This window comes from Lygodium microphyllum, chromosome 16 (genome assembly GCF_053477565.2).
Source record: "Lygodium microphyllum isolate KBCC chromosome 16, Lygodium_microphyllum_v1.1.10, whole genome shotgun sequence".
Classification (NCBI taxonomy): Eukaryota; Viridiplantae; Streptophyta; class Polypodiopsida; order Schizaeales; family Lygodiaceae; genus Lygodium; species Lygodium microphyllum.
Genome location: NC_141150.1, coordinates 8,651,136 through 8,676,712, shown reverse-complemented (window position 1 = coordinate 8,676,712; position 25,577 = coordinate 8,651,136). Strand labels below are relative to the sequence as shown.

The window sequence follows — 25,577 nt, the reverse complement described above, 5'->3', positions numbered from 1 at the left end:
CAACCTTGGATTGAAGATTGAAGATACTCAAGTAAGGGAGGTCTTCTTCTACAAGCTCATTAATAAAATATATATGTGACTATAAGTGTGCACATGGTATTGAAGGTTGGCAATTAGTGAATCCTAGTACTTATTTTAGACACGTTAAAAATAACATGCTTGGGATTATGCATTCTTCTCTAGAAATATCCCATGCTAGTGAACCAAGCGACTCAAACGTGCAAGGAGATCATATTGAGAACTGAAGGCATGAATAATCATCTCCAGTGCATGGTGGAAATAACATAGATGATTTAAATAGACGATGTACGTGGCATGATTGCATTGCATATTGTAATGGTGGGAGGAGTATTGGTCCACAAACTTTTCTTAGGCACTAAGAGTTGAATGCCAAATATGATGCACTAAGTATGCAATTTGGTCTTACTACTTCTAATGAAAGGCAACATGAACAAGGTAATGATCAAACTATTAATACTTTTGTAAGTCCCCCCTTCGGTCGTGACAACAACTCAATTAACCATCCCGAGTCTCCCCAAATAGACCCTTCTATAGACAATCACATATCTATTATTGGGTGATCATTATATCAACAAACTATACAAATAATAATTGAGCTTCAAGCTCTTTAGGATGAGAACCAAATATCAATCAGTCCACAAGAGAACATAATCCAATTATTTTTTGGAGGAATGGGCAATCCAAGGCCTAGGACTCAAAGAGTTGAAGAATGCAAGCCAGGTTTAAGTAAGCTATAAGTGTAACTACCTGATACATGGGATGAAAGCCTTGATGGAGTGAGAGTCCCAACATCTTGGGAGCAACTTGACTCTGTGTATCATGGTATTGGCATGGTCCAACCTGAACGCTATAGGTTTTGCATGGGAAGTAAAAACAATGATCATGAAATTGAACTTCTTACACCTATTAAAGAAAATATCCGACTCTTTTTCAATAGAAAATATAACATCAATGCTCTAAACCAAATTAGAGGGTGTATTTTGCACTCTTACCTTATAGGTGGTTCTATAAGCCCAAAGAGCCTCATACAGATGCTCATCCCAATCTTATCTATAAGAAGTGACTGTTTTAGTTACAATCCCACAAATAATTTGATTAGTAACTTCTACTTGGCTATGAACTCTAGGGTAATAAAGCATTGATTTGTGATGCTTAATCTTATATAGTTCTATTAATTTGCTAATTAGACCATTCAAGACATGGGAACCTTGATCACCTACTGATTTGAGTGGGCAATCAAATGTGTTATAATGTTTTTATACATGAACTTAGCCACCTCAATGGCTTTATCTATCTTACAAGCTTCTGTTTCCACCCACTTAGTAATATTATAAGTACAAACAAAGATATCTTGATTGGATTGATATCTTGTAGTCCGATCAATTGGACCCACAAAATCAATGCTTCATTTCTCAAAAGAGGATATATAATGCAAATATAGTTGTCAAAGGTATGGCGAAACTCTTAGAAGGTCAACCAATCCTATGACATACGTCATATTTTTGGAAATAATAATGAGCATCCTTAAATAAGCTAGGCCACCAATAACTAGATAATAGACCCTTCCTTGCTATAATTTACCAACAAAATGGTCACCACAAGGTTCATCATGCAATAACTTTAAAACCACTTGAACTTCATCTTCCTATACACATCAATGATAAATTCCCTCTCTAGGGAAGAATTTATATAGCTAACCCCCTTATCATCCATAGGAGTATTCTTGCATCAATATCCCTAGCTTTCTTCATTTATCTGTACTAGGTGGATATCGAGCGGTACAAAGAAAATTAGAAATGTATGCATCACTTAGATTATGGATTGCATAATAAATTAGATTATCCCCCTTATTATTATTTTCTTGACATAAAAGAGCTCTGACAACATACATAGATTTATCTGATTGGAGTGAAATTCCTTCATACAATTGGAGGGTGCCAATACTAGTTCTTCAATCAACTATTACTTCAGAAATTCAAATGCTTCCTACCAGACATAATCCCAATTAAAAGGAGTGTCCATTCATAGCAATTTTTGTTAAGGATGATGTGACCTTGGTAAAATTCAAAATAAACTATCGAAAATAATTTAAATGCCCCAAAAATCTGCATAGTTGTCTAAGATTTGTTGGACCAGGTGGTGGAAGTTTAGAAATCTTAGCAATTTTAGTAAGATCCATGGCAATACCTTCCTTAGAAACAATAGTTCCTTTTGGAACTCGAAAAATACATTTATCAGGTTTAATGAAATACCCACATCATCACTACATTCAAATACTTGTGACAACAATTGAGCAATTTCTTTTTCCATCGATACAAAAGTTGTCAAGAAACACTTCCATCTACTGTCAAAGATAATCTTGGTAGGTTATAATCAAAACCCTTTCAAATGTTATGGGGTGTCTTGCACAAACCAAAAGGCATTACTTTGTGAGTGAATGTGTCCCATTTAGTGCTAAAGGTAGCTTTATGGTTATCCTCATGATGAATTAATACTTTATTATAACCTAGTAAACCCATCCATAAAAAATATAGTTCATGGCCAAAGACTTTATCAAGTACTTGATCTATAAATGGCAAAGGAAAATAATATTTTCGTGTCTTATTGTTAAGCTCCCTATAATTAACAAAAATATATATTTTTTTGCTATTTCTCTTCATGCATCTAGAAGCTTAGAAATTAGAGCTTTGACCAATTTTGCATACACAGGATTTATTATCCATTGAGGTTGACTAACAATCACTACAACAAAAAGGGTTCATAGACGCGCTTGTAGATGCAATATTTGAATTGTGAAAAAAAATATTGGGCGCATTTATTGATGCGTCTATTTACACGTCTACAAAATCGCATCTACAAGCGTGCTTATGATTACTATTACATGCACACTTAGACGAGCCTATAAACGCGCGTATAAATGCGCTATGTAAATATATAATTATATTTATAAAAAAGTGGACATATTCATATGGTGCGTCTATACAAGCGTGTATCTACGCATCTAAAATCGCGTTTACTCTGAAAGTTTTTGACGAGAATAGACGCGCATTTATCCTGCAATTTAGACGCGTTGATAGATGCGCAAAACAGAGGTATGAAAAAAAAGCCACAGAGCGTGTGGCTTTGTAAGCCACATGCTCTCTAGTTTTTTTCCCCCCATCAACATCAAGTTGTATACTTAGGGAAAACAGAGAAAGATTATTTTGAAGATTGGATACTGAAAACAAAACAATGTATGTAGCACACGAAATTTCATATATATAGATGAAACGTTTTTACATTATGAGTTCTAGTGCTTGTGACATCATGGTCGCAAGCACTAGCTGAAAGTAATACATATCAAAAATGAAAATTACAAGCCAAGGGGAGGCATGCATGCACGAGGCTCCTCTATATCACCTCAGAAGAGGCATCATCATCGCTACCACCACCGCTCCATGTGTCTCTGCCGTTGCCGCCACCGCTACTGCTAGTCCCCCCTTCGCTATCCTCAACTACATCAGGGTTCGTCTACACAAAGGATTAATGTATATAAATACCATTACAAACAATAAATTAGAGTTATCTATACTTTTCATGTAAAAAATAAAACATACCTCTTTTGGTGGTGGAATCCTCATGGCGCGATTATATTGCTCCTCCGTGATGAGTCTCTCCTCATAGAAATGCAGTCAAGTGGACGCGCGGTTATGACCCCGATGGTAGCCTACCTCTCTAGGAGTAGGCATCCTACCAACGATATGATACTATAAAACAATTTGAACATACAACATATTAAAACACACTACATAATGAAGTGAAAAAAATTACAAAATTTAATTTAAAAAAAGAAATCAAATAAAACTTACAAACTCAGCCTCCCATGACTCCCTGCCACCCGATCCATAATGCGACGATCCCATTGTTGCCATCTGGATACGTCGCGCCTGTGCATGCTGGCGACTTGTCATTTTCTCCACTGCTCTCTTTTTGGCCTCTTTCCACTCCTTGCGGTGGCAATTGGGTAGTTGGCCATATCCAGGGCGCCCCTGCTCTTGTCTCCGCAATTACTCCTTGGCGCGCGTCATAAGGTGAGACCTCTTGTTATGAAGCACGTCTCTCACCTTTGACTGTCCCCAATCATCTGAGAATCGTGAATTCTCGGGATTAGGGTACCTTTTATGTACTGCCCGCAGCACCTCTTGCCACAAACCATTATTTTGGTGCTTGAAGGGAATCATGCAATCTTTGTATGTGGTATGCACAACACTCCTCAAGTAGGCTATCACTTCCCTCCCCTCAAAGTCATGCAAAATACCACCAACATCAGTGATAGAGTAGTACATTTGTGGAGGCTCACCTCTCTCATTTTCCGGTGAGGGTGATTGAGAGCCACCACCTAGGCAACCCCCACAAAGCCCTCCACCTCCTCGTCCTCCCGCACCACTCTCCCTCATCCCTCGACATGCACTACCCTCTACCTCACTCGATACACGTGCTTCTACAGATACACGTGCTTTGGCCGATCCATGTACCTCAGTTGATCCCTGTGTAGGCAAAGATGTGATAGGTGTCCCAGACATCACATTGAAAACCTCATCTGTAGTGGGAGGGCGACCAAGATAATTGGTCATCTCCCCCATGAATTGCTCCTTGTTGAATGGGGTGTTGGAGGATCCAGGATTCCACATCTACACAAGAAAAATCATATTACCATGTGCAGATAAAATATATTACATACAGTGTCTATACCTGCGTCTCTGTGCGCGTCTATACATGCGTCTCTGTGAGCGTCTGTCAACGCGTCTCTATGAGCATCTCTCAGCGCGTCTATTCCCGCGTCTATAGTTGCATCTACACTGTTATCTGGACGCACTGACAGACGTGCACAGTCACACAATTTCTTCTCAAACTTGCTTAAAAAACAAAGCTAAAAAACCTCCATAGATGACAAGATCCAGCATGTGAAGAGAGAGAAGAGAGAGACAAACAAACAGAGAAACCAAACAAGATTGAGAGAGAGAAGAAGAACTCACCTTCTTTTCTTGTTCCAATAGGTGGCGACGGCTAGGTGGTAAGCTCCTTGTTATCCTTCTCCCTTTCCTTGGTAAGTTGCTTTAATCTTGTGCTCTTCCTTGCTTGTTTGGCTCTTGTTCTTTACTCTTTGGCTCTTCTTTTCTCTTGTCCTCTTCTTACTCTTATTTCCTTGCCTCATTGTCTTCATGAAGTGATAGATAGGCAGGAGTAGTGATGTCGAGCTTGACTACAGAAAACGCGCAAAAAACGTTGGAAAGCACAGGTTTGAAAAGAAAGCCACAACTTTTTTTAAAATTTTCTATACTTGCGTGGCGCATCTGTCAACGCATGTAATAGCGCGTGTATATGCGCAGATAATTCCTGTTACACGCGCTTACAGACGCGCAAAAACAATTTAAGAAATCAATGCATGCATTTAGGGAATCAATTGACCTATGTGGTGACATATATAACAAATCTTGAGGATAAGAGATAACACATTGGCAAGTCAATTGGCACATATATATTTAGTGACTTACTAGACCATCCCACTTACAATTGCATATTATCCCTCTTACGTATCAATAGGTGGATAAAGCATGAATGGTTTTTAGCTAGAGAAAGATAATGCAATGAAGGTGTACACGAAAGAGATAGAGAAAGGCATATTATCCCCATCAATCAATCAAATATATGTGAGCTATAAGTGCACCTTGACATGATTGGAATAGCTTGCATATGCATAAGCCAACTGATTTACATCAATCTACTCATGCTATGAATTGGCATGCATGGCTAGGTTAAGCGCACAACATTAAATGAGACATGTGAGTGTATTGATCAGTTCTTTCTCTCTCTCTTTATATATATATATATATTGCAAATGCACAAGTCAACCTTTGATTTATATATACATCCAATCATCATGCCCTATCCAATCACATTTGTATAGGGCATGATTGGATGTATATAGGGCATGAAATCACATATATATAATTAGCTTTGAATGATTGGATGTATATTTGTAATACTCAGAAAGAAGTAAAGTTGGTAATGTATATCATGTCCTATGCATGTATATGCCCTATACATGTATATAATGTTGTATATACATGTATATCATGTCCGTATGATCCTATACATGTATATCATGTCCTAGCATATGATCTAGGTGTAATTATGTCGTATATACATCCAATCATGCCCTATTCAAAAAAATACTAGCTTTTAAGAGGTCTGGTCATATTCAGGTAACCTCTTGCTTGCATGATATGTTTTAAACTACTCAGAATCTTGGGAAATTTAAAGAAAAGATAGGATTCTTTGCCACCCAAGCCTACCCTGCTTACTCTATTGTTGCCTGAGAGATTGTTGCAGGGGCTTCCCACAATTATGAGGTCAATCTTTCCCACTGCATCCACAATCTCAGCCAACTTATCATCAGTAAGATCTCTAACATCATCCTCCATTTGAAATCGGCCTGTTTGGAAGGTATTGTTCCACTAGTTTGCTATTATGTTTTTACATTTATCATTGATCTCCACAATAACAACAGCCTTAAAAATTATACCCAATTTGTGCAATCCCGCTTCTTTTCCACCAAGGCTCGAGAATAAGGACAAAACTGTTAAACCTTGCAGATATAATTCTTTCAGTGGTGGTGAAAGACTGTACGCAATAGTATTGACCTGAAATGAGTTGCCCAATGCATCATACTGATCTGAAAGGGTAGAGCAGCCTCAAGTGTGGTCACGATCATATCCAAGCACCAGCTCAATCTCATGGGATTCAAGTGGGGTAGCTTGGCCTGGGCTGACCCAAACCAAGTTCCATATTTTGCATGACAGGACAATCTCATGTTGAAGATAAGAAGGTATCTTGCTTTCTTTGTGGAAAGAAAAAATTTTTCTTATCAATCCACATATAGTGCTAGGGGCACCCCGTGTGTTTATGCAATTCAGCTTCTCTCTCGGATCAGAAGCACCTCAAAGATTGTCATGGGAGCAGGGGGAAGGATCAACCTTCTTCCATCTACTAGAAGGTTATAAACATAACCACCTCATCCTAAAGCATGCTAAAAAATATCTAGAGTCTGTGAAATCTGGATCTATGCCATTAAAATGCTGTTTGATGGTCTCCCACTCAGAATCGGGAACGTTCTCAACATTTTCAAAATAGAAAAAGGGAGGGCCTTCCATCAAACTATTCAATGGTTTTGGCTTGCCTTTCAAAAAGCCAGGGATTCCAAAACCCATGCCCTTTTTGAACTTGAAGGGTGGGATAGAACCTAGATGTGGACGTGATGTTTTTCCATTCATAGATTGAGTCTCGAGCCATAAAACACTCGAGTCTTCACTAGCACTTTTATCCAAGTCTAGAGTAGGAGTAATGCTGACCTTTGTTTTAAGGCCCACGTAAGTGTACCATAGCTTAAGGGCTCTTTCATCTACCCAGTATATTACAGACACCTCGTGAGGGTCCAGCATGTCTAGTTATTTGAACACCTCGTGAGGGTCCAGCATGTCTAGTTTGATCTTTTATCTTTTACGACTAGTGCACATTATTCAATGCACTTTGGTGTGAGGGTAAACATCTTCGAACTCAACGTATATATGAAAAGAGAAATACCCAAGATTGTGGTGTCCTTGCTCACTTCGAGGATGCCAATGGTACTTTGAGTAATTATTCACTCTATTTTTTTAATTCAATGATTCAATGTGTATTCTTAATTCTATGGTTTTTATCATGCGCACACGTGCATGCTCAAGAATCAATTTCAGGTGGTTAAATTATTATTAAATTTGGTTTTTTAATTATGTGAATTGCAATTTTAGGTGGATAAATAATTGTGTGTCTGCTGGCGCATCTATATTAGTGTCTATTTGCGCGGATATATAGACGCACAATTCACGTCTATTTACACGCACGTTTACATGCGCTTATAGATGCTATGATAGATGCACCCGACTTTGCGCGTCTAACATCGGCGTCTATGCCTCATTTCTGTTGTAGTGAATCTTTGTGCCTAGTTGTAAGTCGATATAATATTGATTGACAAATTTAAGCTTTAATATGACTAAGATTCTTACAAGACCAAGAAAATCCCTTAACATGTGCTCATAATACTTCTTTAAGTCTTTCTCAATCGTGGGGTACTAATTGAGCCTCGAAATCTAAGTATTTACCTTCTTTCATTTCTCTTTTTACCATCTCCACTTTAGGCTCTTCAACATATCAAAAATCTATATCACGAGGTTTTACTATAGGCACATCTTTAGATATTTTCATTGAAACACCTTCAAGTAAAACATGCCTTGCACTCGAATCTAGTGATTCTTCCTCGACATTCACATAATAAACCAAGGGTAAAGCCCTATAGATACAATAGCTAAGTTATCCTGAGTATCCTATGTAGTTTATATCTTATAGACATTAATTTATATCTTATATTATACGTAGTTTATATCTTATATCATATGTCTTTCTAGTATATCTTCCTTGCTTTTTACTCAAGCAATGCAAGGTAGTCTTCAAGTCCCTATTAGTTGTTATTAGTGCAAGCATGATCTTAATAGAACCAATTATTTGGGAGATCTGCTCTCCATCATGTGAAAATTGAGCATAATAAATTCCATTACATAATAAAATCCCATCACCATACATAATAAAATCCATTACACTTTCCTTTGGATGGGGTAACACGACCTCGCACATATTTTGCAATGGAGCATTAACTGATTTAAGTTGGCTTCTCGTTGGATTCTAGGATATCCATGAGCCGCCCCTCTGAATAACAATACATATGACACTTCATTTCCACTTGAACACTTAAAGAAATGATACAAGCAAGGAGAGATAGTAGGATTTTTCACTCGCATTTTAATTCAGAAGATATATATAGACTTGTCTTTCTTTCAAACTTTATTTATTTGCTCACATTCAACCAACCATTCCCTGAAAATATGTAAAATTTGTCCCATTTCTTGCACATCACTATTTCTTTTATATTCTTGCTCTTCTAATTGTAGCTCTAGAAGTGAAATTTCTTTTAAATATCGTCTCTCCCTGAATTGGAATTCTAACTTCTCTTTTGGTAGCTCAAAAATTTATTTTATCACTTCATTCACAACAATCTGTGTGTGTGTGTGTGTGCATATTTGATTCATGTATTGAGCAAGTTACTGACCGAAGATGAAGCTCTATGTGGTTTCCTTACTCTTCTTCTTCTTCTTCTTTATTAGGTTTTTTGATTGGTAGTGTGCTTCCTAGTAGATGGGAAGGAGCAACAACATTGGATTATTTTGTTTTGGTGGTGAAACCATGTTCAAGCACTCAAGCTTTTGCAATATAACATCAGGAGGTAAGATTTCTGAGTTTACTACTCCTCCAAGCTGGTCTTGTATTCTTGCTTTCTTAAATTAGGGAGAAGGATGCATGGTTAGTTAGATTGGAGTGTCTCAATTGATATCTTTTGAGAGTGGTGGTTGTCAAGGATGTCATAGTAGGATGAAGAGATAAGGAGATAGAAGGAAAATCAAGACTAGAAGAAGGGAGAGGACATAGCTCTTTCGTGCCACCACCACCTCCTCACAAAAGTATTGCATATTATGACTTGAATGATGAGGCTAGCATTGAGCAAGACATGTATCTTAGACTTCAAGCTCATCTTTCTGTCTTTGATATGACGGTAACCGACCTTTGAGTTGTGCAGCTGTACTACATGATGCGGATATTTAAAAAAGTCAGTGCTTAGGACTTAGTTGTTTTATATAAATGGTCCTTGAGACCTTAGGTTGCAAACAATCATTTAAGTTATGTGTTAAGATAATGCAAGAGATGAGTGATAGCTCTCTGCTCCTCACAGTGTTTGCTCCAACTCTTCTCTAACTTCAAACATGGTATTAGAGCCTCATCCATGAGGCTGTGGGAGATGGAGAATAACTATTCCGCACTATGGAAAGGAAAGAGTCAGACATGACGAAGAAGATGATGACCTCCAAGTGAAGTCAAAGCTCTTCATTTGGTCTCTACAAACTGTTGTGCCTATTGAGGCTTGGTCCTTGGTTTATTTAGCATATGAACAAGCTTCTAAGGTTGAAGTATTGACACAAAAACATGAGCTGCTTGAAGATGTGTTGACAGAGGGATTATGCATGTTTCCTACTGTTGACAATGAGGGAAGAATGGTGATTTTCATAAGCTATGTTTGAAGCTCATCGGGTGAGTTTGCATTTAGAGTGAATGCTCATGTAAGAGCTGTGAAGACCATCAGCAAAAATAAAGTGCGAGACATGAAGAAAATGTCAGATAAAATGCGTCGATTCGTAGCCTAAAATGTATCGATTTGGAGCCTAAAATGCGCCTATTTGCAGCCTTTGTGATGCTTGATACGAAGAATATTGCCCCTTCTAATAAAATACCATATGATGAAGCATATAATTAGCAGTATCCAGGCTTGAATGTACATAAGCATCTTCATCATTACCTTCAGAATCAACACTGCAGAGTGGGCCTATTCAAACAACGTGAGAATTGCATATCGCGCCTGAGTGACAGGCTAAATGTCTGGTTGAAATCTGGGTGCTGGATGACTACTGTGTGGTTTAATGCTTGATAAAGCATCTTTGGAATGCTGTTGAACACCCTGGAGCTCTAATGCTTGCATGGGAGCTTAGTTATGAACTGTGGGACAGTTGTACAGAGCTGAAATAAGGTCAGATCTGCTGTTAATATTGACACGCAACATATATTTGGACATCCTTGAAGCATTGAAGGTATATGACATGCATTCTTGGCTCCATTCAAGCATACCTAAATCCTAGAAGACAATGCTTTTGAACTGAGATTTTGTAATCCAAATACTCAAATCTGGTCTTCAAATCTAAAAATGAACGCAGTTGTAGATGTGCCCCAAACTTCTTTTCCTAATTCACAAAACACATCTGCAACCATCTTCCTTCTAGTGTGTGTTACATATACACCAATGGAAATAGAATTTGTAAGAGTGACACAACCAGAATCACAATCGCAGTCATCCAAACATTTCAAAGTAACTATTATTTCAAAGCATGCATTGGCGATAGAAAAAGGATTGTTGAGGAGAGTACCTGAAGCCTACCTACTTTACGGTGAAGCCTACCTGCTTCACGGTCGAAAGGTACATAGCATGCTAAGGCGAGTCTACTCTTTCGAGAGTGTTACTTTTTCTTCCCTTGTGTTACCATGTGATGGTTAAAGCGCCTGCATCCCGACGACAGCAAACCACCACAGGCTAAATGGTAACGTGGCGCTGCTGCATACGTAAGCCTAGAGCCACCGACCTAGAGTAGGAGGAAATAGCGATCATCCCTTTCGCTTAAGTAAAGAAGACCGGACCCCAGCCATAAAATGGAGGGCTGATCCTCTTTGAACCGCAGCTGTCTGAATCCGCCGCATTGTCGTCATTCGCACCGCCCAGTTATTCTCATTGCACGGCATTGATGCACGGCTTTAATCAATTTTCGCCAAGAGAGCTTGCCGCTGGGAGATATCTGCGACTGCACTGGCTGGCCCACAACAACGAGCATAAATATATGGGGGATGGAGTAGCGTATTCGTGAAGAAAGCAGCGTATTACACAGAGAGAGGGAGAGAGAGAGAGAGAGAGAGAGAGAGAGCGCAATGGACAAGAACCTGCCGCTGATGATCGCCGGTGGCGACGGAATTATGACTAATATTGGTCATGATGAGTTTCTGCAATACTGCCCCTTGGACCGTAGATGCCATCCCCTTCGGACGTCGCTAGAGGAGCAGAGCCGCGAGTGGACTACCGGCCTCTTTAAGGCCCATGGCCTCCCCCACGAGTAGCTCCAAAATCTTCTGGACATGAACTACGCCAGCCTGTCGTGTTTGATGTACCCCAGCGGCACCTCAAAGGCCCGCTCCTTCACCCTGGTGAAGCTCCTGCACTGGATATTCCTGCTAGATGACCTCTTCGATGACGGCCAGCACATCCTCGGCCTCAACCTCGAGTGTGCTCGCGCCTTCTGCTCCCGCCAGCTCATGACGATGTTTGGGCCCGCTGCCGTGGCCGCGGCCGGCCTTACTGACGTGTTCCACAGCTCCCTTACGAATGAGCCTAAAGGTATACCATTTCCATAACGAGGCTCAAGGAGGCTTCCATGGGGAGCTCGAATGAGGCTTCCATGGAATGACCCATCTTCTTCATTTACGCTAGGAAAGATGTTTTCACCCCCCCGTTACTTTCATTCCGAGTGTTACAATATCAAAACTTAGCACTAACTTTAAAGAAATACGGGGCGTTTCTTTGATACAGGCATCTCCAAACACCAATCATCCCAACAAGAGTTGGTGATCGAGATGGGAGTGCAGTGGGCAGCTGATATGCAAGCTCAAGGCATGTCGCCTAAGCACTACAAGCGTGTGCAGGAAGCAGTTGTGGACTATCTCACCGGTGTGATGCTTATTGTAGCATTGAGAGAGGAGAACAAGCTCCCTAGCCTCCATCAATACATCCCCCTTCGTCGTAAGGATGGAGCTGCTAGGATTTGCCTCGTTGCTTGTGAGTTTGACCTTAATATGGAGCTTGACGATGAGGCTTTATCACAACCACTCTTGGAAAACCTATATCAAGCCATGGCTGATCAAGTGCTTTGGATCAATGATGTTCTTTCGTTTAATGCTGAGTACTGTAAAGGGGACTACATCAACCTAATCACAATATTGCACTATCAGAATGACCGAATGATTTCTTGCCCAACTCACAAGATCATGGACTTCCAAGAAGCTCTCTCTCAAGCTTGTGCTATGATCAAGGACAGGGACAAGGATCGTGTACAATTATCTCATAAAATCATTACATGGAATCCATCCTTGCAAGGCTATGTTGAGGCTGCTAACGACACCCTCTTTGCAATCATTACTTGGACCCTATGTAGTCTACGCTATAGAGTTTAGTCTAGTGATGATCTCATCAACTAATGTGACTCTACAACTCTCCTTAAATAGAGAAGACATATATGACGACTCATCTAAGCATGGTTGGTAGCCTACCCCACAAAAAAGCTGTACACATTCTTCCATGAATAAAGCCTCATATTAATCACATTACTACTTGTTATTACTCAATGTGGAATATCTATGTTCTATCTCATCTCGTTGCAAAAGTTGCAAATTTATCCAAAATACTGATTAGTTAAAGTCACAAGTAGTGTTACATCTATTTCTTGTCAATCTCCACAATATGCCATAGTGAATTTGTGAAGCTTCTTATATTTCATTTAAGTTGGGGAATCCATTCAAACAAAAATTACTTTTGTAGAATGGTGAGTATCTATTTGTATCAAACCACTACACATAGTATGCACAAACTTGAAGATATCTAAGAGAGCTATTTTAATTAAAAGCCCATATATAGAAAACTATAATGTAGTGGACTATTCTTTCATAAACTAGGGATATAGAGATCCAATGATAATACTATGTAATTGAAAGAATGCATCCCTCTTTAAAGACCTATCTACTCACAGTAGGACACAATTTTCCAAATGTACACATACACTAAATACAATAGATCATATGCATGAAAAACCAAGTGGACACTTTCAAGGAGTAGTTTTGGCTTATGATAACTATGACAACTACACGAAAAGCAACCCCTTAACCGCAAATTTTCATTTCTATACCTTATAGGCAAGGAATAGTCTTACCCACAAATACGATAATTTTCCCAAGCTCTACATAAGTCACACATAGGATAACAACATGTCAAACATATCATTAGTTACTAGGTCTATTCTTACTCAAAGTTTGACAAAGAATTTTAATATCTAAACATAATTCTCACAATTGGACTAAGTATTCAGGATCCAAGAAATGTAACGTATCAAGGCCTAATGTTGCCAAATCAAGGACTAATATCTCAATCCATGTAATATAAAAGGTCACAACTATACTTTCCAAATATGTTGCTAGGTGGCACCTATACGAGGGGTGAGCACCTTCAATGTTTCTCCTTTGTGTGCACATCGACAGGATGAGTGCCTTGAATGGTTCTCTCTTACCGCTATGCATGTTTCCAAGAGCTAATTACTTTTTGTCTTCGGCAGAAGCATGATGAGGATGCCTATCCTTTTCGAGTGTGAGACTTGCATGTGTTAATGTGGGTGAAGCCGTACATGGATGATATCACAATATTCATATGTCAAGCGTTAACATCTATATGATTTGATTATTTAATGAAATTCCAATGATTATTTGATTTATTATGGTTAGCTATATTTATTCAATTAATTATTTTTCTAACATGATTTTCTAAATCTTTGGCAGAGCTAATGTGTAGAGCAAGATGAATTGGATGCACATAGCAACCACACTTTATTCTATAAACTTCTTCGTTGTATTATACAAATAATTGGCTTACATTTCTCACAAGAGAGGAGATTCTTGTGCAATCACTCCAAGATTGCAAAACTTCATCAAAATACTATTTAAAAATTTTGCCTTTCTTGCCTATTCCGTCTCCTAATTTTGTCAAGAAGCTGCTCTTTATTTTGATACCTACACACCAAAATTTTCTTACCATGAGCAAAGCAACTCTTTAATTACAAGACATCTCTATTATTTGGATCGTTTCACCAAGTTTTAAGCAATCACCATGTCTTAGGAAGGACTATCAAGCACTACAAATTTAGACTCCACATCACCACTTCCTAAACCAACCATGGAGGAATACATAGATTCATTGGCCATGCAACTAGAAGAAGAGCGTCAACATTGAGCCCAACTCGAGCAAGAGCTAGGATATCGTAAGTTTTCTACATCACAAATTTATTCTGTCGATGATGCTATGGTCTCCAAGATCAATGCCACCCTTGAAATGAATCCATCCGCGAAGATAAGAAAATGTATCTTTAAATTTAATACTAACAATAATATTAAAGATGTTGTAAGGTTATCTCTTCGCTAAGTCAATTCAACTCTTATTTTGATACTAAAAGTTATACTGAAAATGATAAAATCAAGTGTGCTTCACATAATTTTATCAACAAAGCTTCTTTATGGTGGTATGTCATATGCAAGATCACTGATCATCCTCTTATGTGGATGGCATTCCATAAGAAGGTTCTCACTTATTTCCTTCTTGCCAATTTCAGTTCCACATGCAATAACAATGGAATATCCTTATGCAGCCAAAGCAAGAGATCCTCATCAGTACATCAAATGATTCTAGACAACATTGCTATAATGGCAAATGATCAAACCTTTAGTCAAACCACCTTTTAAAAGAAAGTATATATTTGGACTTCTTTCGTTTTTCCAAACTGAAGTCAACATGTTTAAACCCAACATATTGGACAAGGCCGTCTCCCTAGTGCATGACGTCGAAAAGAAACAAACTAAAGATCAGTGAGTGACAAGTTCTAGCTTTCTTGGAAAATAATATGGGTAGCAACAACTGTCATTTTACGTCTTTTCATGCTTCCAACATTCAATTTGGAAATAATCATACTACTCATCGATCTTGGATAATAAATTTCTATAATAATGTAGGCTGCCCTAGTTGAAATTATAATCCCAAGAGTTCTACTTTGCTCTTTAGTTTTCTTAAGTCATCTAAACCTAAAAATGCTAATCCAAGTGTCTCAAATACCAATTCAAGGAATTTAATTTGTTACAAATGCAATCGTATATGCTATGTCAGGGACCCATATAACCCAATAATAGGGGACAAATGGCCTATGAAATATGACACTTCTATGTCCTTTCCTAAGGATAGTATACAAGGATGTATGAGTAGTGGTATGTTGCCCAAAAGAGTCCCTCAAATTGACTCTCGTTAATTTGATCAAATCATTGTTTTACTAAATAGTAGGCACGTAAATCGTTTTGATGGTTCAAGACAATGTTCTTCTAGTGCTTTTCCTTGAGGTTCAAACGACATAAGGCACACACACATAAAAGCATTAATCATGAGAGAGAGAGAGAGTGTGTGTGTGTGTATGTGTGTGTGTCTAAGTGAGTGAGTGAAAAAGAGAGAGAGAGTAAACATAGAAGTGACAAAGTCACATAGTATTCTTGAATGGAATCTCTTCTATGTACTAGCCTTGCCACCAACACTTCCTCAATTACCCTGCATACTCGAGGTGACTGGAGGATAGTGCATGCCCAAGTTCCTACCAATATGTTCTCTAACAAATTCCCATGTAGCTTTGCAAGAGATAATGGGCTAGCCCTCCTCTTACCATCCTTGAATGTCATTGTTCTGCCTCCAAACTGGATTCACTTTGATGCAAAAATCTGTAAATTCCTTTTTTGGCTAAGGAGTTTCCTATTTTACAAAGTGTCAATGCAATTCAAGGACTAAACACCCATGAACAAAATATCTTTTAATTTTCCTTAATGGTAGTATCTTAGATGGTTGCTAAAACTCGTTAAAGAATCTTCACTATGAGTTCTTTATTAGTGTCTTGCTCTAGAGATCGTTAGTACATCCAAAGATTCTTGAGCACTTTACTATAATGGAAAATTGTCAAACTTGTAGCTGAATCACCTTTTAAAAGAAAGTATATGTTTGCCTTATTTCGTTTTTCCAAACTAATGTCAATATGTTTAAACCCAACACATTGGACAAGGCAATATCTTTGGTGTATGACATCAGAAAAAAATAAACTAAAGATCAATGAGTGACAGCTTTTAGCTTTCATGGAAAATAATATGGGTAATGGCAACTGTCGTTTTAACTCTTTTCATGCTTTCAACTTTCAATTTGGAAAGAATCATCCGACTCCCGGACCTTCCATAAGAGATTTCTATAATAATGTAGACCGCCCTACTTCAAATTCTAATCCCAAGAAATCTACTTTGCTCTCTAATTTTCTAAACTCATGTGAACCTAAAAATGCTAATCCAATTGTCTCAAATACCGATTCCAAAAATGTAATTTATTATAAATGCAATCGTGTATGCTATGTCAGGGACCCATATAGCCCAATAATAGGGGGAAAATGGCCTAAGAAACACAACACTTCTATATCCTTTCCTAAGGATAGTATACAAAAATGCCATTATTCTACCTCCAAAGTGGGCCCACTTTGATGCGAAACTCTATAGCTTCGTTTTTTGGCCAAGGAGTTTGCCCTTTTACTGGCAAGTGTCAATGCAATTCAAGGACTAAACACCCATGACCAAATGTCTTTTAATTTTCCTTAATGGTAGTATTTTAGATGGTTGCTAAAACTCCTTAAAGGATCTTCACTATGAGTCCTTTATTAGTGTCTTGTTTAACGCTAGTTATGGCACATTCTAAAGGTCAATGCAATGTTAGTACATACTCCTCTCTCGCTAAAAGGTCTTGGAACACCTCGTGAAGTATAAGGCTTTGTTCTACTTTTTTACGACGTTAACATGACTTTGCACTAGTCTTTAAAGATTGCATATGGTTCTGGTTTTGTATTCCTACCTTACCCAACCACAATAGTCGCATAGATTTAAAGTCGTAAAAGAGTGGGAGTGTTGGGGTTTTCAAAGTGAATGTTTGCCCTCCCCCCAAGAGATTCATGGTAAACTCAATCTCAAAACTTCTAACATGGATAAATAGATCACATCAATATCTTCGAACTCCAATATATTATAATTATAAGTATACCTTTAATTATAATGTATAATTAAGAAAACTAATAATTATAGTATATTATTCACATGAGTTATAATTTTTATAAATTATAATAAATATTATTATAATTTCATTACTAACTTTGATAATTAATGTGTGACACAAATTAGCATAACATTCTCATGTGAATTTTCCTTTTGAGAATGCATTTAAATGAGTATCTCTTGGAAATTTTGTATACATTTTCAAATATAACATTCTCATGTGAATTTTTGTTTTGAGAATATATTTAAATTAGTATCTCTTTCTATAAAAAATCCAGAAAATTATTGAAACTCAAAAATTATATTCTTAATTTCTTTGCAAATTTTGATAATCTTCTAAATAGTATACGCAATTTATTTCTTATCATTAAGGTTTAATACAAAACCATACCCATAGTGCAAGGCTCTCTTCTCTTGCAATTTTTATGAGAAAAATAAGTTCTTATAGTGCAAGGGTCTCATCTCTGTTCGAAACTGCAAGGAAGACGAGAGACGAGAGGAAGAGATGAGAGAAGAGAGATATGAGACACCGAAAGTGGAACCCCAGAAGTGTGTCAACTAAGCACACATGATAGGAATATATAGAGGGGACATGGGGTGCTATATATAGACAGACTTTATATATGGACAGACTATATATAGCTAACACTCCCGCTCAAATAAAGGTCCCTTACTATGGATGAAAAAACCCTTGGGGGCTCAAGGGAAAAACCCACAGCTCTATATAGGCCTACCATTATATTAATATTCAAAATATAAAAGTACAAAGTTAAACTTACAAGAGCCTATTCATAGGCATAAAAGGAGCTACATCACTCGTGAATTACAATATCAACGGAGAAGGAGCTACATCACTCAGGAGCTACATCACTCCTGAATTACAACAGCCTATTCAGAGGCATCAAAAGAGCTTTATCACTCCTAAATATACAACATGTAAAAGAAGGATAAGCAACATCACCGCAAAAGATAAAATCTCCAAGAATTTCCTTCAACTGAACTTGGGATGTAAGTAGTATATCTGTCACATCAAAACTTAAAGAAAAATGTTATAGTGACATTAGAACAACACAAGGTCTATAGAGACGGTTCGCGGCGCCGCTCTATAGACCACATAACACATGTGGGGACCTATGAATAGAATATAAATAGAACAATTTGTCATCAGCTGGAATATAGACGCTCATCAGTTGGAAAGAATATAAACGAAATAATGTGTCATCAGCTGGAATATAGACCCTCATCAGTTGGAAAGAATATAAACGAAACAATGTATCATTTGATACCACAATTGTGAAGATCAACTGCAGATGGGAAGTGGGTTGGCTTTTCCACAAGCTTTTGAGTTTGAGGTCCACCCCCCGCTACCTTGTTCACACGACAATCGTCTGGATCACACTTTTGGGCGATCCAACGTCATGTGGCTGTACACTAATAAAATTTTCTGAACTCGATCAGATCATGTGTAAAAAATAATTTTGTGAACTTGATCAGATCATGTGTAAAAAGATGCTCGCTCGATGCCCTGCATAGAAGCAATTCTGGAAAGCCTCAATACTGCGTTTTGTACAGCTTCGCTGGTGGAAGTCAGACGCAGGGATTCCTTTCAAATCATCACTTGTTGGGTCCAATCACAGCAAGAAAATGATTGCAGCCACTGCTAATACTTTTGTGACTATTCCCATAACGTTGGGTTGCCCCACATTTTGCACAACATCTTCTTTGTATAACCCAGTAAATCTAGGCTTCACTCCTATTCTTTGGACAGCTAGTTCTGCACCTTCAGCTTTCCTTGACATTGACCGCAATGGTCCAAATAGCGATCTCCTGTAAGGATTGCCATCCCCCGAGGCAAGTTTTGGAACAGAAAAATAGTCAACGTACATTGGATTTGACTGAAGAGCAGAGATTGAAATAAGAAAACAAGCAGCCTGAGTCTTTGAATATGAAGTCAGGTTGTAGAAGGAAGGTGCTGAAGCTCATGGAACAAAATTTCCGACCAAATCATGAAGATTTCACCCCTGGAAGACAAAAACTAAAATTGCTCTGGTTGAGGAGCTCTATGAGAAGGAAGAAAACCTTAACTCCAGGGGATTCCACCTTGATGGTAATCAATTTTTTATGCTGCTTCAATCTAGTTTCAGGCAACATGCATACGCTCTCTCCGCCATTTCAAGAAGAAATCGGAGGATCACCTCATGCCAATAGCTAGTGAGAGTTTTCAAAAACAGCAAAAGCTGCACGACCGCGACGGAGATAAAAGAGGGAAAGCTGTGGGACAGCCGGTTCTGCACCTTCAACTTTCCTTGACATTGACCGCAATGTAACTTCAGTACTAGACTCCTCATCGAGTTCCATCCTGAATGCATCACCCGCACAACAGTCTTGTTTGCTATTGTACGGCTATTGCAAAAGTAATGTATGCTGTGAAGGCATTAAAAGTTGTTGCAGGTTGAGATTATTCAGATGATCTTGAAGTGTCTGCTGTTGTACGGCTATTGCAAAAGTGATGTATGCCATGAAGGCATTAAAAGTTATTGCAGGTTGAGATTATTCAGATGATCTTGAAGGGACTCAGCAGCAGCAGCAGCGAATGATCTGAAGGCGTTCTCGATGTCGAATGCGTCCAAGGTCCTGCCTTTTGCACCCTTCGTCCTGAAGACAACACCCTGCTGCGTCCTCATTTCAGATGATCTTGAAGGGACTCAGCAGAGCAGCGAATGATCTGAAGGCTTTCTCGATGTCGAATGCGTCCAAGGTCCTGCCTTTTGCACCCTGCGTCATGAAGACAGCACCCTGCGCGCTGAAGAAAGTACCTCGACCGCGGATCCCTTGGATCCCTTGCCATGCAAGATGAACAAACGGCGAGTGACATAGCGCTACAGGAACAAAGGTTGTGTGACCTCCCACGAAGCATGTGCTTCTCCCCGAGGTCGCTGTGGTACACGGTGGAGTCCCACAGCCCGCACAAGCAGGCGTCGAGCATGCCCTTGATGGAGAGCACCCATTCCTTCTCCTCCAGCTCGAGTGTATTTGTGCGCTCTGATACCATGTTCGAAACTGCAAGGAAGACGAGAGACGAGAGGAAGAGAGGAGAGAAGAGAGATATGAGACACCGGAAGTGGAACACCAGAAGTATCTCAACTTAGCACACATGATAGGAATATATAGAGGGGACGTGGGGCTCTATATATAGACAGACTATATATAGCTAACAATCTCCCTTACTAACCCTCTTTTCTTCTTGCTCTTGAGATCAAGGCTAGAACGAGAAGAACAAACATACATCAAGGGCCTCTCAAGAGAAAACATCACAATGCTAATATTGGAACCCATGATGAAGATTAAGCTTGGTGCTAGAGATTGATATGCTTAATGTAGCTCTACTGCTAAAGAACTACAAACTATGGTTTTAATTATAGCTCTATGGTTGAACTGGTACAGACTATGATATTAACTATGCAACTAAAATATGTTATTAACGTAAAATATATTATGGGTTAGATTCTTTTTTCAATCTTGGAGTTTTGTTTGTGCAAAAGCTCATAATTTCATCAACCTTGGATTGAAGATTGAAGATACTCAAGTAAGGGAGGTCTTCTTCTACAAGCTCATTAATAAAATATATATATGACTATAAGTGTGCACATGGTATTGAAGGTTGGCAATTAGTGAATCCTAGTACTTATTTTAGACACGTTAAAAATAACATGCTTGGGATTATGCATTCTTCTCTAGAAATATCCCATGCTAGTGAACCAAGCGACTCAAACGTGCAAGGAGATCATATTAAGAACTGAAGGCATGAATAATCATCTCCAGTGCATGGTGGAAATAACATAGATGATTTAAATAGACGATGTACGTGGCATGATTGCATTGCATATTGTAATGGTTGGAGGAGTATTGGTCCACAAACTTTTCTTAGGCACTAAGAGTTGAATGCCAAATATGATGCACTAAGTATGCAATTTGGTCTTACTACTTCTAATGAAAGGCAACATGAACAAGGTAATGATCAAACTATTAATACTTTTGTAAGTCCCCCCTTCGGTCGTGACAACAACTCAATTAACCATGCCGAGTCTCCCCAAATAGACCCTTCTATAGACAATCACATATCTATTATTGGGTGATCATTATATCAACAAACTATACAAATAATAATTGAGCTTCAAGCTCTTTAGGATGAGAACCAAATATCAATCAGTCCACAAGAGAACATAATCCAATTATTTTTTGGAGGAATGGGCAATCCAAGGCCTAGGACTCAAAGAGTTGAAGAATGCAAGCCAGGTTTAAGTAAGCTATAAGTGTAACTACCTGATACATGGGATGAAAGCCTTGATGGAGTGAGAGTCCCAACATCTTGGGAGCAACTTGACTCTGTGTATCATGGTATTGGCATGGTCCAACCTGAACGCTATAGGTTTTGCATGGGAAGTAAAAACAATGATCATGAAATTGAACTTCTTACACCTAGTAAAGAAAATATCCGACTCTTTTTCAATAGAAAATATAACATCAATGCTCTAAACCAAATTAGAGGGTGTATTTTGCACTCTTACCTTATAGGTGGTTCTATAAGCCCAAAGAGCCTCATACAGATGCTCATCCCAATCTTATCTATAAGAAGTGACTGTTTTAGTTACAATCCCACAAATAATTTGATTAGTAACTTCTACTTGGCTATGAACTCTAGGGTAATAAAGCATTGATTTGTGATGCTTAATCTTATATAGTTCTATTAATTTGCTAATTAGACCATTCAAGACATGGGAACCTTGATCACCTACTGATTTGAGTGGGCAATCAAATGTGTTATAATGTTTTTATACATGAACTTAGCCACCTCAATGGCTTTATCTATCTTACAAGCTTCTGTTTCCACCCACTTAGTAATATTATAAGTACAAACAAAGATATCTTGATTGGATTGATATCTTGTAGTCCGATCAATTGGACCCACAAAATCAATGCTTCATTTCTCAAAAGAGGATATATAATGCAAATATAGTTGTCAAAGGTATGGCGAAACTCTTAGAAGGTCAACCAATCCTATGACATACGTCATATTTTTGGAAATAATAATGAGCATCCTTAAATAAGCTAGGCCACCAATAACTAGATAATAGACCCTTCCTTGCTATAATTTACCAACAAAATGGTCACCACAAGGTTCATCATGCAATAACTTTAAAACCACTTGAACTTCATCTTCCTATACACATCAATGATAAATTCCCTCTCTAGGGAAGAATTTATATAGCTAACCCCCTTATCATCCATAGGAGTATTCTTGCATCAATATCCCTAGCTTTCTTCATTTATCTGTACTAGGTGGATATCGAGCGGTACAAAGAAAATTAGAAATGTATGCATCACTTAGATTATGGATTGCATAATAAATTAGATTATCCCCCTTATTATTATTTTCTTGACATAAAAGAGCTCTGACAACATACATAGATTTATCTGATTGGAGTGAAATTCCTTCATACAATTGGAGGGTGCCAATACTAGTTCTTCAATCAACTATTACTTCAGAAATTCAAATGCTTCCTACCAGACACAATCCCAATTAAAAGGAGTGTCCATTCATAGCAAGTTTTGTTAAGGATGATGTGACCTTTGTAAAATCAAAATAAACTATCGAAAATAATTTAAATGCCCCAAAAATCTGCATAGTTGTCTAAGATTTGTTGGACCAGGTGGTGGAAGTTTAGAAATCTTAGCAATTTTAGTAAGATCCATGGCAATACCTTCCTTAGAAACAATAGTTCCTTTTGGAACTCAAAAAATACATTTATCAGGTTTAATGAAATACCCACATCATCACTACATTCAAATACTTGTGACAACAATTGAGCAATTTCTTTTTCCATCGATACAAAAGTTGTCAAGAAACACTTCCATCTACTGTCAAAGATAATCTTGGTAGGTTATAATCAAAACCCTTTCAAATGTTATGGGGTGTCTTGCACAAACCAAAAGGCATTACTTTGTGAGTGAATGTGTCCCATTTAGTGCTAAAGGTAGCTTTATGGTTATCCTCATGATGAATTAATACTTTATTATAACCTAGTAAACCCATCCATAAAAAATATAGTTCATGGCCAAAGACTTTATCAAGTACTTGATCTATAAATGGCAAAGGAAAATAATATTTTCGTGTCTTATTGTTAAGCTCCCTATAATTAACAAAAATATATTTTTTTTTGCTATTTCTCTTCATGCATCTAGAAGCTTAGAAATTAGAGCTTTGAACAATTTTGCATACACAGGATTTATTATCCATTGAGGTTGACTAACAATCACTACAACAAAAAGGGTTCATAGACGCGCTTGTAGACGCAATATTTGAATTGTGAAAAAAAATATTGGGCGCATTTATTGATGCGTCTATTTACACGTCTACAAAATCGCATCTACAAGCGCGCTTATGATTAGTATTACATGCACACTTAGACGAGCCTATAAACGCGCGTATAAATGCGCTATGTAAATATATAATCATATTTATAAAAAAGTGGACATATTCATATGGTGCGTCTATACAAGCGTGTATCTACGCATCTAAAATTGCGTTTACTCTGAAAGTTTTTGACGAGAATAGACGCGCATTTATCCTGCAATTTAGACGCGGTGATAGATGCGCAAAACAGAGGTATGAAAAAAAGTCAGAGAGCGTGTGGCTTTGTAAGCCACATGCTCTCTAGTTTTTTTCCCCCCATCAACATCAAGTTGTATACTTAGGGAAAACAGAGAAAGATTATTTCGAAGATTGGATACTGAAAACAAAACAATGTATGTAGCACACGAAATTTCATATATATAGATGAAACGTTTTTACATTATGAGTTCTAGTGCTTGTGACGTCATGGTCGCAAGCACTAGCTGAAAGTAATACATATCAAAAATGAAAATTACAAGCCAAGGGGAGGCATGCATGCACGGGGCTCCTCTATATCTCCTCAGAAGAGGCATCATCATCGCTACCACCACCGCTGCATGTGTCCCTGCCGTTGCCGCCACCGCTAATGCTAGTCCCCCCTTCGCTATCCTCAACTACATCAGGGTTCGTCTACACAAAGGATTAATGTATATAAATACCATTACAAACAATAAATTAGAGTTATCTATACTTTTCATGTAAAAAATAAAACATACCTCTTTTGGTGGTGGAATCCTCATGGCGCGATTATATTGCTCCTCCGTGATGAGTCTCTCCTCATAGAAATGCAGTCAAGTGGATGCGCGGTTATGACCCCGATGGTAGCCTACCTCTCTAGGAGTAGGCATCCTACCAACGATATGATACTATAAAACAATTTGAACATACAACATATTAAAACACACTACATAATGAAGTGAAAAAAATTACAAAATTTAATTTAAAAAAAGAAATCAAATAAAACTTACAAACTCAGCCTCCCATGACTCCCTGCCACCCGATCCATAATTCGACGATCCCATTGTTGCCATCTGGATACGTCGCGCCTGTGCATGCTGGCGACTTGTCATTTTCTCCACTGCTCTCTTTTTGGCCTCTTTCCACTCCTTGCGGTGGCAATTGGGTAGTTGGCCATATCCAGGGCGCCCCTGCTCTTGTCTCCGCAATTACTCCTTGGCGCGCGTCATAAGGTGAGACCTCTTGTTATGAAGCGCGTCTCTCACCTTTGACTGTCCCCAATCATCTGAGAATCGTGAATTCTCGGGATTAGGGTACCTTTTATGTACTGCCCGCAGCACCTCTTGCCACAAACCATTATTTTGGTGCTTGAAGGGAATCATGCAATCTTTGTATGTGGCATTCACAACACTCCTCAAGTAGGCTATCACTTCCCTCCCCTCAAAGTCATGCAAAATACCACCAACATCAGTGATAGAGTAGTACATTTGTG

General features: G+C 38.3%; 1 protein-coding gene across 1 annotated transcript; it reads left to right on the top strand.

Annotated features, from left to right (window-relative positions):
- The first annotated feature begins 11,631 nt into the window (after positions 1 to 11,631).
- On the top strand, positions 11,632 to 12,972 carry LOC148022508 (microbial Terpene synthase-like protein 13). The gene is made up of 2 exons (XM_087696554.1): positions 11,632 to 12,139; positions 12,332 to 12,972. The coding sequence occupies exons 1-2, from the start codon at positions 11,881 to 11,883 to the stop codon at positions 12,970 to 12,972; spliced, it is 900 nt and encodes a 299-aa protein (XP_087552680.1). The 5' UTR covers positions 11,632 to 11,880.
- Positions 12,973 to 25,577: the final 12,605 nt, after the last annotated feature.

Bases quoted from the DNA above. Each gene is read 5' to 3' on its own strand.
- LOC148022508 (XM_087696554.1), top strand. From the start codon at position 11,881: ATGAACTACGCCAGCCTGTCGTGTTTGATGTACCCCAGCGGCACCTCA. The intron at 12,140-12,331 runs GTATACCATTTC...TCTTTGATACAG, and splicing joins CCTTACGAATGAGCCTAAAG to GCATCTCCAAACACCAATCA.